The sequence below is a fragment of the Sparus aurata genome, chromosome 5, assembly GCF_900880675.1.
Source record: "Sparus aurata chromosome 5, fSpaAur1.1, whole genome shotgun sequence".
Lineage (NCBI taxonomy): Eukaryota > Metazoa > Chordata > Actinopteri > Spariformes > Sparidae > Sparus > Sparus aurata.
Window position 1 is genome coordinate 9093640 of NC_044191.1, and position 13174 is coordinate 9106813.

General features: G+C 42.0%; 1 protein-coding gene across 2 annotated transcripts; it reads left to right on the forward strand.

Moving 5' to 3' along the window:
• Positions 1 to 973: 973 nt before the first annotated feature.
• On the forward strand, positions 974 to 8840 carry zfand5a (zinc finger, AN1-type domain 5a). 2 transcript variants are annotated; one of them, XM_030417423.1, is made up of 6 exons: positions 974 to 1301; positions 4632 to 4793; positions 5540 to 5642; positions 5757 to 5842; positions 6380 to 6508; positions 6837 to 8840. In XM_030417423.1, the coding sequence occupies exons 2-6, from the start codon at positions 4634 to 4636 to the stop codon at positions 6983 to 6985; spliced, it is 627 nt and encodes a 208-aa protein (XP_030273283.1). In that variant the 5' UTR covers positions 974 to 1301; positions 4632 to 4633; the 3' UTR covers positions 6986 to 8840. The 2 variants fall into 2 exon arrangements, with proteins under 2 accessions (XP_030273283.1, XP_030273282.1); XM_030417422.1 differs by having other exon boundaries at positions 1028 to 1358.
• The last annotated feature ends 4334 nt before the right edge of the window (positions 8841 to 13174 follow it).

A 13174-nucleotide genomic window follows, 5' to 3' on the forward strand; every position in this document is an offset into this window, starting at 1 on the left:
TTACTTCTTCAATGCACTGATGTTATTTTAGATGGTAATGGTCATTGTTAAATTTATAAAATACACTGCCTCCATTACAAATCTTTGTTACAAGTGTTTGGTAAGCACATTTGAGGGATTATTGCAAAATATGTGTGTATGTCAACCACTACACCGATATCGGCCCCTAGAAATCATGTATTGGCTGGGCTCTTTCCTTTATATCAACACATATCGAACAACATATACACTAACATCAGCTGGTGAAATCAGCAAGATAATATATCTACTAATGATACATTCACCTCATAAATCTTGGCACATGGCCCTCCCCCAAATAATAGTACATAAACCAATATAAACCATTTTTTTTAAGTACTGGCATTGTTATGATCTGTTATCCTAGTCATGGTATTGCTTGGTGTCCATTTGAAATCAAATATCAACCATCCCTCCTGTTTGTTGTTAGGTCCCAGAAAACATGTTTACATTCTCAACATCAACACAACAAGTGTGTGTGTGTGTGTGTGTGTGTGTGTGTGTGTGTGTGTGTGTGTGTGTGTGTGTGTGTGTCTTTGCGTGTGTCTTTGCGTGTGTGTTAGACCATATAAACAGGCCTGTATATCTTTCAACTTATAAATCAGACTTGTTTTGGTGCTTTGACAGATATAATCATGCTAGAGGCCAGGTGAGGGGGTGCCTGTTTTAGTCCCCTCTCAGAGATATGGAATCTTTAACAAAGAGGAGGCATTCCCAGGATGATTACCCTTTATATCATAAATGTATTCATCGTTTCTTTTTGTGTTTTTTATTTAGTCATGTCAGCACCATTATTCATTTATCCATTCATTTAGCTGGATTACTCAATAAAATGATTCGTGGTCTTGTAGGAGGATGACGAATAGATGTGTAATAAGGCGAGATCGACTATGCGCATGCGCACAGGCGACCACCCCCCGCCCCCCATCGTCTCGCTGAACTGTACATAGCGCTCGGGGGCTCCGCGGGCAGCCAATGGCAACACGTTGATTTACCCGTGACATCATCCGCCACTCCTCTTACTAAAGAAGGAAACAAACATCCATCCAGAGGGGACGAGAGACGGGGAGAGAAAGAAAGAGAGGCAGGAGGGCGAGGACGGGAGAATTTAACCCACCTAAACCTGCCTGACACGAAGGACAACGCCACGAAAACACGTCTAACGTTAGATAGAGAAAAGGGAACGCTGCCAAGACGTGAGACCCTCGACCTTTTTTCTTCTGCCAGGACAAAACGGCCACTTTTCCTGTCGTCTCGCGAGAAACTTCATCGATTTTCAGCAGGTGATGATCTTGGATTATTTTTCGTTTTCTTAACAAGGATGAATTTTCCCTATCGAGGTAAATAACGAAACGAATGACGGGTGTTTAACTATGCTGATGGTCGGTCATGGCGACCTTTAACGCTGGATTGAAAGGTCAGGTGGTGTGTGCGTGATGGTATTGTGTGGTAAACAAGGCTTTTCGTTATTGCTCGTTGAAGTTGTCACCGCCGACACTAACAGCACCACCACGATCTCCCCCACCCCCCCATGACTGGGAATATCACAAGCTCTCAAACGTGACTCCGTCTGGTTCAGGAGAAAAACAGGGGAGGGAGCTAGCTTGTGCTGGTTGCTGTCTCTGTTTTTCTATTTGCTTCGAGCTGGGGGATGGGGAACCAAAGCCTGCTAATTCCTGTCTAGAAATAGAAAATTCATAAGCCGAATAGGCAAGTAGAGCGAGATAGTTCCTCTAAATTTACTACAGCGCTTTTGGTTGAATATTAAATGAACTGCCAGGGCAGCTTTGCCTTGTGTTTGCTGTAGTTCAGCTTGGGAGAAAACAAGATCCGGTCGGTGTTTAGAGCTATGTGGCAAGTCGTTTTAAGTACTTAAGAGTGATTATATAATGGAGGTTGTTCACATTGGCTCGTTGTAAACACGCAGAAAATGGTTATTAGGAGAATGCTGCGAGGGAGGCCAGATACGAAACGATGTCTAAACAGGAAGCGGGGAGATTGTAGACAAAGGAAGAAAGAAGAAACAAAGGGAGCAGAGACCACACTGTCTAGACTGTGGGTTATTTCAGAAAACATCAGTGCTGATGTCTTCTCGTTGGACCCTGGTGGTTATTTGCCCCATTGTGCCCGTTCAAATACATTAATTTAGTGCTCGTAACAAAACAACAGAGGGCTTTTTCTGTTCTGTCCTTCAGTGTGACTCAGTAGTTTTTTAGCCACAGCCGGGCCTGAAATATGAGCTAAGCCTGCGACTGATAGAGAGGCAAAGTCTTCCTCTTTTGTGTGCTGCAGATTTTCACACTTATGTTCTTCAAACTGGGCTCAGGCGTCGAAACCAAACTGCACGGTTTCCAGTCAGACCAGTGAGCACATTTTATTGCTGCGAGTGTTTTTGTGAAAGGAAGTTGGTGAATGAAAATGACTGGTTATCTGCTCGGTGCTGGAAACCCCCCGACTTGCCCTGTCGGATGTATGGTATTTTACAACAATTTGAACACACAAGGCAGGGTATTAGGTGTGCTCAGGGGCAGACACGGAGGCATTCTTTAATCAGTTGATGATGAACACCAACGACAACAACAGGCATTTCAGGGAGAGCCTGTATGTTTCTCTCCCTGAATGACCTCCTTTTGATCATGAATCTTTCACAACTTCTCAAGTATGTAGTGTATTCACGTCAGGTTGAAAGCAGATTCAAACGAGTGTAACCAGATGGATTGTACCCTCTATGCCATCCCTGTTTGTGATAGTTCTCAGTAAAGGTTAGGTTAACGTGCCTGCTGTTTGTCTGACAGCTGGGTCCAAATGTGACAGCTGAGCCACACCATCCATTGTTCCTTTGTGTCAGAAAGTCACAAGTCACGGTTAAGCTTTAGCTGCTATTGGTTATCATGCTCTTTGCTGTATCTTGTGGCATAGTCTCAGTTTAAATAGATGTCCTTCCTTTTGATGAATTTTTTTTTTAAAGACCTCGTCCAATATTGAGAGGCTAGATTTAAAACCCCAAATCCGTCAGTCTAAATGCAGCTGTCCACATCATAAATGTGTGTTTTGGGGTTTAAAGAGAAGGAAACTGTTGCTCACGTGTAAAGAAAAATTCCTTTCGAGCCACTCGGGAGTAACCAACCACTAGCTCAGTCCTCCTGTCTGGTATTTTTCAGCAGTCAGCAGTTGAACACGTGACGCATGAAGGGAGAGAAGGTCTTTGTGGGGCTTTTCCAAGGAAACCCTTTGTTGACACGGCAGTGATAACATGCAGGGGTGGAGAAAGCGGTGAGGAGGGAGGGAGGGAGGGAGGGGGTAGCTCAAAATTTAATAGCACTCGTTATCTGTTTGTGAGGTCAGGCCACCTCGTCTGAACTGACAGGACATTCTGAGACAACTGCCAGCCTCTCCTGGAACATTAAGCTTGCCTGTTTGTGTCCGTGACCGGAATAAATACGAGCCTCACACCAACGCAGGCAGAGCAGCTGCCACGTTAAAGCACAAAAGGGCCAAAGGTTGTTTACAAGGGAAATATGGCACTGTTGCTATGTACGCTGGTAGTTTCTGAGGAGGGGAATCTGGTATCAGTTGATCTCATGATTTGTAAACCGGTCAGGGCAGGACTGGTAGACAGGATGCCTCTAACCCAACTAATCTAGGCCTTCCTGTCTCTGTTTGTTCATTCATCAAGGTGTTTTTGATCTGTTGCCTCACAGACAGCAGCTCCCATTGCACAAACTCCTGCTGTATTGCGTTGCGGTCCGACCACGTCACAGGACAGCACGTTCTGCCAAGTTACACACACACGCTTGTTTATGGCGTATGAGTGGAGAGAAATGACTCGAGAAGTTTTGAAATGCCTTATGTGGTAAGAACCACACAGAGGAAGGGGACTACTTCCTGAAACTGTCGACCTACTTTTATTTCATCTTTATCATTTCATGTCTTCTGAAAAAAACTGAACTTTATTTTGCCGTCTGTGTTGTTCCCTTTGTGGTTGAGATACTGCCAATGAGTCAGAATGTTTAATTTGTGGAAGTGAACAGACTGATGATGAGGGAGTGTTAGATATTGTGAAAAGTTCTTAGTCGTCATGATAATTATGAGACACAATGATGACGCATTAGCGGTCATAAGATTTTTTTTCTTTAACACATGTCAGTGGAGGTTTTTCCTCAGGCAGCAAATAAGTGATTGTGGGTCAGATGTTAGGAAGAACCATAACTGTTCTCAGAGCTATGAAAAGGGGTTTTTTGGGGGAGGAAAAGGGGGAAACAACAGTGAATTGTGAACAAAGCTGTGGGACAGAACAGAGTCCAGCTTCTGCCAAGGTGCTGAACAGAACACAGCAAGGGTTGTTTGTTCCGGGACTTCCTGCCGAGAAACGGTCATCACTCTTTTCAGGCTAAAGGGCGAGTCTAAAACACACAGGCATGTTGTTCTCTAATTTTCATAATGACTCCCGTTATCTCTCAGCCTAACAAGTTTCTTAGGAACCAGATTGGCAGGGAAATGTGTCTGGTGATGGAAATATTTTAAGCTCTTTGTTGTATTTCATATTGAGGTGCATAGAGATACTGTGTACGTCTGTCAGTCTAATAAGCATTTTGTCTCTCTCATTCTGTTAGCAATGGCCCAAGAGACGAACCAGAGCCCGGTGCCCATGCTTTGTGCCACAGGCTGTGGTTTCTATGGCAACCCGAGAACCAATGGCATGTGCTCCGTGTGCTATAAGGAACACCTGACACGGCAGCAGAGCAGCGACAGAATGAGCCCCCTCAGCCCTATGGGTAAGTCTGTTCACTAATACACAAAAAAGATTGTGTAGTGTAGACAGAGATTCTGTCTGTTTCTCAGAAAGAAGAAGATTAGAAAAGAAAGAGATTAAAAAGTGATTTTCAGGAGCCCTGAGTTCATGATGGAAACAAATAACATACTTTGACCTATATATTTACACCTAGGAATAAGGAGGGACTCTAGGAAGTGTAGACATTGTTTTGAAATACAACCAGTTCGAGGCCAGCCGGTGTATTTTCCCAGCTCTCCTCCCTCTCTGTTTTTCCTCCCTGTGTAATGAAAGACAGCTGTTTTGTTCATTACAGTGTTCAGGGTTACATGGGTGTTCACTCCTTTAGAAATTTCTAAGGTCAAACATTGAAGTTTCTCTTACAATGTGACACTGGCTGCCTGTTTAAACCTGTTTAAAACAAGACCTTACAAAAGAGGAGAAAGGTTATCTCGAATACAGCTTTGACAAGAGAAAGGGTCCAATACTATGGTTTATTTGATAGGGATCGATACAGTATACATAGATAAACTGAAACAAGCATGGTGGGTTTTTAAAGCAGAGGCTAATTTGCAACACTCATTCCAAGAAGGACTTTTACGAGAATAAGAAGCTATAATAAAGATATAAAACAGCAGTATAGGGGGTACAGGAGGTAGACATTTGCATTACAATTTTCGTAGTATTATTTTCATGCCTTTGTTTTCAGTTTGAGTTTTGCATAATGGAGTTAACCCTCTTCTCAACCAGGCTCAGCTGCTAGTCCTACCTCAGAGGCCTCGGCCATCCAGAGACTAGAAGCCAGTCTAGCCAAGGTTGATGCCTCCCCTGCCTCTTCACCAGACATGTCTAGGTCAGTATCTGCTGTGTTTCATTGTTCAAGGTAGTTCATTAGCCTTCTTCAAATCGGACAATGTGTGATTTTTTTTTTTTGGGCTAAATGGTTCTCGTTTTATTTAACCTTCAGAACTATTCAAGGATCCCTCCCTGTGACTCAACAAATGACAGAGATGAGCATCTCGAGAGAGGACAAGCCAGAACCCTTAGAGCCTGGTAAGACACACAGACTCACACAAGCAGACTTCTGGCAACAGACAGACTAGCAGACATAAACAAGCGGACATTTACCACCTGCAGGAAACCACTCACATGCAGACTTCTTAAGGCAAACAACGCCTTGTAGGACCCACAGTTTATTTTTTGATTCTTTGCAGCATAACTTGAAGACAACTGCTGGTTTTACTTACAGCCCTCCAAGAAAGACAGGAGGCCTAAAAATAAACCTGTTTAAAAATACCTCTACACCAGAGGGCATACTCGGATTTGATGCTGCGTGCCAGAGGCTTTCTCAGGGCAGTGCACGCTTTTCTGCCAAGAACAAGAGGTGGTAATTTAGAGATAAGAAACATGCTAATTACTATCATTTGGGACAAAAGTACACAATTTCAGCAGCCAGTGTGTTTGTATGTCTTGTAGAACTTTAAACAAAACTCATTAAGCGGCTTCGCTTGCAAATTGAAGATATCAGATAATGGCTAATTAAACTGACCACGACTAATTCTTTTTCTTTTTCCTGTTGTCTGTCTTCAGTTGTAAACCAGCCTGCTGCTTCTAGTCCTACACCTGTAGCTTCTTCTAGCGGTGACGATAGCAAGGGCGACACCCCCAAACCCAAGAAGAACAGGTGCTTCATGTGCCGCAAAAGGGTTGGCCTTACAGGTGAGCAGGCGGGAATGAAGGGGCTTCTGATGAAACGCATATTAGAGCTGCAAGATCCTTTAGTTGTTTGCTGTCAAATTTATGAACTGTTTGATAATCAAAGGGTTTGAGTTATTTTTTTGAAAAAGAGTGAAAAAGTCAAAATTCTCTATTCCAGCCTCCTCAATGTGAATAATTTCTAGTTGTTGAAACACTGATCAACATATGGCACTATTTTCTGACCTTTTTTAAACTAAACAAAAAGCAATTAATAAGGAAAATAAAAGATTGATTTTTTTCTTACCACATTTTTGTTCTAATTTTGACCCCTTTACACTTGTGCTTCCAGGGTTTGACTGTCGCTGTGGAAACCTGTTCTGTGGCATCCACCGGTACTCTGACAAGCACAACTGTCCCTATGATTACAAGGCTGAGGCTGCCGCCAAGATCCGCAAGGAGAACCCCGTGGTGGTGGCTGACAAGATCCAGAGAATATAGATGTGACAAAACAGCAACAGCAGAGGCAGTAACAATGACAACACCTTTGACAAAGACTGGAGTATGAGTGTGAACCTTTTGAAATGAGCACTAGCTTGAGTGGCTAAGTGACGATTGAAAGGACTTGATTTACAAAATTACAACCTCAAGAAAAATGACGGGGGGAAAAAAGAAGAAAAAAAGAAAAGATCCTGTCTGAGGGAGATGCATGAATGATCACTTTCCTCCTTTTTTGATTAATTCATTAGTTTGTTTTATCCAATTTTCTGTGGTGTGACTTTGCCGCTGTTAAGTCGTCTTTTTTTTTTAAGAATATGTATTGTCTTACTCAGAGCAGCCCAGGCTAACTGTCCAGGATTTGCTGTGCTCCTCTCACCCAAACCAGGCGCCATTTTGTGCCAAACCGTAGATAACATTTTAATCAGACCATGTCATGTGTCAGACACAGACAGGTCTTTTAAAACATTCATACTACACAGTGTAGCAGTCCACACGAGATGTGTCCCTGAACTTCTTGCTCTGTGCTCCGTCGGTACTGGAGTCTGTCAGCGTTTGGAGAACTGTACAACTGTCCCCCACCACGCACAAGGGGCTTTGTTACCATGTCTCTGTCTTTCCTAGCTTTACCTACCTCACAGCTGCTGTGTTAAGCTTTGTTGTCTTCCCTTTTACTTTGTTTTCATCAGCTTCGACCCCAGCAGAACAATGGATCATCTATGATAGTCAGCCTTGGTGATCAACACATCTGTGTTGACTTTGATTGTGATGAGGCTGTTCCGTTATGACTGGAGGTATCATGCTAGACAGGGACAAACAAATTCATCCACGTTTCACTGAATATAAACACTTTCAATGGTAATAATGAGTAAAGGCACTCCCCAACTGGTCTGTGCTCATGATGTAATCACAGACGCCTGGTGTAGGGCCGTGTGTACCGATGTGTGGCCTGAGAGGAAGGATGGCACCCTTCCATGGCAGGCCTGGTAGGGGAATTTAAGCAACAATGTTGTAGGGGCATGAATGAACGAATGGGATAAATGCATGAACAACTCTTCATCTGCATTAGTGTTTGGCATCACTCAACTTAGGGTTTCAGACATTTTATTTGCTGAGAGACAGTTATGTTATATTTTACTAGCTTTTTTCCTCTTCCATCGATATTGTACTGATGTTAGCGCATGTATTCAGTGCATTTGTGGAACTAGGGTATGTGAACCATGACTTTTTTTCTTTCTTTTTTTTTAAAAATGCGCTAACAGAACGTTCATGTGAGCACAGTGAGTGTGTGTGTGTGTGTGTGTGTGTGTGTGTGTGTGTGTGTGTGTGTGTGTGTGTGTACCATATTTGTCTGTGGAGCTACCCGGTTTATCAGCACATGTTTACAGAACTACAGGAGCATGCCAGAGCTAGATTTATGAAAAATAATAGATACCAAGATTAGATGTAACTTCTCATCTGTCTAACAGCTATTGGTCTGTGTCTGCTTTAGAGCACCATAGGTGTGTGGGTGTGGGTGTGTGTGTGGGTTGTGGGTGTGTGTGTGTGTACATGCGCACATACCTGTGCAGAAGTGTGTTTTGATGGCTGCCTGAATTCATGTGTGTTTGTGACTTGTGTTAACCCCGCCTCTTCCCCTTCTTTTTTTTTTCTTCCCTGTAAGGATGTTTTTCATTTAAAAAGACAACTGTATGTATCCGTTTGAGTTTTTCCTTTCTGATTCTTAGTTATATGCAAATTTGTACAAAAAAAGAAAAAACAACAAACTGTGTTGATATTTATGTATTACATATAATCTTGCTATCCAGCATTACGACAGAATAGTATCATGTAAATAAAACTGTACAGAGAGACATTACCAAGCTTTGTTGTGTGTTGACTTTCACAGCTCTCTATTTGCTCAATTCTCAACACTGTTGAGGGTTTTAGTGGAGTGTGTTTGGCTAATTCAACAGTTTGTTTTCACCAGTAAAGAACAGATTATAGCCTCTCTTGTGGAGATAACCTTGTTAGGCCAGGATGAGGCAACTTCAAACTTTCCCCTGCAGTTAACAATATGTCTTTCTTCTTGTTCTGACAGCTGAATGTTTGAGCTTCACTGTGCAGAATGATTGATGTATGTGCACATTGAAGCCTATATTAATTGACTGTACAGTGTGGTATGAGACATTCCAACTCCAGCTGTTAAACTTGTGAAAGGAAGAACATTTGCATATTCATATATTGAGGAATTTTTAGGGAGGGGGAAGGAAAAAGTGCCATTTTAAGGATTTTAATGTATTAATTGTATATTGGAGTAGCGGTGCTCAGGCGGCTGCAGCACCACCTAAATCAAGGCATTCTAAAAACCATCAATTGATTGTTGACATTATACAAAAACTTTATTTGATCATGAAGCCTAATGTTACTTTACAACTTTCTTGTTTGATCAGTCAAGTGTATGAACTACACTGCAGACTACCAGTGACAAACCGGCAGATCGGCGTTATGTGCTCCTCTGTGTTTTTTTGTTTTTTTTACGTAAGGAAAGGAATAACTTCATGTATGACAATGCTGAATTTTCAAGAGAATTACAAATGTATCAAAGCCAACATCTCATAAAGTTTTAAATTCTCTTAAATCAACAACTAACAAAATTGAGAGATTTAATTGGGTAGTCTTGGGAATTTCTCCTTCTTCATTTCCTTGCTGTTGACTTTGAAGGTGCTGCAGTTCCCTTGACTTGTAGTATGTTTGTGTTCAAGTTTTCTTTCTGCTGTAATGCAGAAAGTTATCAAATTGTTGTACATTTAGGCTAATGATTAATGAGATATTATTTATCTTGACCATTCAGATGAATATGAAAAACTTGAATGTCGTACACCATTTACGACAAAGTCATTATATCAACCAACCACTCAGCACCCCAGCTGTCATTGACTCCCTGTATCCCCGTCAGCATCACTTTCGAAAGCATTAATAGTTAATATGTGCCAAAAAAATAGCTTGCGCTAAGAAAGGTTAACTAGTTAATTTTCATGCACTATTATTTTTCACGCTGTAATTATCTTCTCTGACCTCATACAAATTCCTCATTACATTGCCGAAAGCTGCATATGTTGAAAACCCTTTAAAGCTCCAATCATAACCGACTACTGACGCTTTGGGTGGGTAGGTCAGGTTGGCAATCATCCCAAAGCGTAAGTATCTGGTGAGTTGGGAATGATACTCAAAGTAAGTTTTCTTACAAATTGGACCTTTAAAAAATGATTTTTATTTATTTATTTATTTATTCATTCTTATTTGAGCCGTTTGTGGACACAAAGTGACTACCTTGGTGAAAGGATCTTTAAATGTAGTCAAATAATACTTTAGCATTGCAGATATGACAATAAATGAGGCTGATTGGAGAAAACAAAGACAGTGATGAATAAGCACAGGGTAGTTATGAGTAAATATGTAACTAATTTCAAGCTTGTAGGAGCTACATTCCAGAGGCTTCAGCATTATTACAATGTAATACCTTACCCTGGCTAAACTGGCCTCTTTAGCATCCTCATGTTGATACAGACTGCTGGCAGCACAGACAGTAAACCTCGCTCAAGAGACTTTCCAAACCTCGTCTGGGTCACACAGGAAGCATTAATCCCTGGACCCTGGAAGAAAGTGATCCTGTTACGCTCTATGTAGGCTAACACTGCATGCGCAAGTGTGTGTTTCGGAGACAATGTGTTTTCTCACACTCCTGTTGGGAGCTCCTGGGCAGAGTGCGTTCACAGATGGCGTCACAGCAACAGCTGCTCAGACAGCTGAGGTGTGCTCATGGGCTGTTCCTCTGACAGAAGGCTACAGAGATCACGTTGTCCGGACACAACACTGTAGTACAATGGAGGATGTGCGCAAAGGCATTTTTGATAAAGTGTTCAAACTCATGTGTTTTTCAGTCTAAATCCAGCCACTGGGCAATTTATTATCAGGCAAATTTATCACTGACCGCACCGCCCCCCTTGCTGTTGACCACAAGTTGGCATGTCCTTTGAACCAGAGAGGACGCAAGAGTGCACCTCATAACTAATGTGGTGACAGATGAGAAGAGGATCAACACACTCCAAATATGACCTGGAACAACTGCAGCCATCCTGAATCACTCTTTGTATGAGTGTGTGTACCCACATGGGCAAAAGATTCAGACACACGCACTCCAGTGTCAGTAATCCCCCCCACCTCATTTGCTTCAGTGATGTGTGCAGCCCATTTATCTCTGTCACCATCTCTCTCTCTCTCTCTCTCTCTCTCTCTCTCTCTCTCTCTCTGTCTGTGTGTGTGTGTGTGTGTGTGTGTGTGTGTGTGTGTGTGTATATGTGTGACATTGGGTGTAACTGAGGTCAAATAGCTGGCTCAGAAGACCTTAAAAAAGTCAGTTATTCTGAATGGAGGAAAGTGGCAGATGTTGGTGCCAGATGTGCAAAGGGTTTGGAAGTTATATGAGGCCGCAGACAGTAGATACAAGCATGAACATACTCTTCTCTCTCAAGGAAACAGTCACACCCACATTAACTGCATCTTCCTTCTCATTTTCTTTCCGGTGGTTAATGCATTTAATGCACATACTAAATCAGCTAAAGTACTGAAGTAAGTTAAGCTAAAATGTAATGGGGCCGCTGTGACTCAGGAGGTAGAGGAGGTCGTCCATGATCACAGGGTTGGTTGTTTGATCTCAGGCTCCTCCTGTATATAAGTAGAAGTACCCTTGAGCAAGACACCGAACTCCAAATCGCTATCTTTGCTGCCATCTGGGTGTGAGTGCTATAAGGGCAGGCCATGTGTGATAAATAAACTACAAGGCACACATGCATGTTATCCAAGCTAAACACCCAACACTGTACAAGCAAACTTAAAAACATATACACCCAGGCATGGAAAGGGATGTTTACATTTAGGGAATTTTAGCAGCAGCATTTAATTTGGGTAGTTTTTGGGAAAGATAATAAAGATAAAGATTTCAGAGTTCAGACTTGCCAAAATAAAAAATAAAGAAATAAAGCTTCTGTTTTTCAGAAAAAGTATTGTGGAGGATGTCACTGAGGACAGAAGGAACTGTGGATCAAATCTGAACAACTTAAAATTGGGTCCAGGGAGGCAGTTCCAGGCTCCCCCTAAAAAAACATATGTAATATTTTCACTACAATTCCATCAATAAGTAACACATGACAAAATGTATGGGTATTTGGTCATTATTTTCTGTAACAAAACACTGAAAAGGAAAGTTCTTATCAGATAGGGGATCCTGGAACTATATCTTATCAAAATGGGGTACTTGGTCTCATGCAGAACAATTCAATTGGCAGCTTGTAGGCCCTTTAATGGTCCCATTTCATCCAAAAGTTTTCACCCAGGCTGTTCAAATTCACATAATAAAGCGCCACCCTGAATCCTCTTCCTTGTCTTTCCTCAGGCAAAACACAGACCCACAGTCAAAACTTCCCTTCATATCCTCTGACAAGTCCTCCACAGCCACCTCTTCCTCACTGATGTTGTTAATGGCTACCAAGTTCTTCGAAAGGCAATTTGCATTGTACCCTGACATCTGAACAAGCCTGAAACACTTTCCATCCACAACTGAACTCAGTGTCAGTGTAGGAAGGTTTTGGTGCTGCTGAAAGGACTGTTGCAGGTCACGAGCTTGACACTGCTATCCTGCAGCACTGCTGTCTTCATGAAGATGGAAACATGTTACTGTGCGACAAAATGAGAAATTTCAGTTTTTTAAATTTCGTAAAACATGGCACGTGGAAGGGTTTGAGTTCATCCAAAGGCCATCAATAAAATGTTATTTTGCTTATTTGTTATAGGACATTTCCGAGTGTCATTTATGATTTTACCATAAACCTCTGTTGAAGGTTTGGGGGCTTGAGCTTTGGAGGGCATACAGTTGTTTCTCAAGTACGAATACAGACACTGCTGCTCGGATGCCCCCTTGTGGACAAACATCTGTTTCCAATGGCGTAAAATGAGTAAGGTGAAGGTAGAGAAAAGTGCCTCCAAACCTCATTCTCAGTAATGTATCAAACCCTCTCTATGGTGGATGTGATTTGTTACACATATTGGTGTGAAGCACTTTGTTGTTAAATGTCTGTCTTTGACTGTAATTGTCGTAATGGTGTGGTTGTTATTTTTGCTTTATCAGAATCAGAATCAAAACCAGAATTTCCT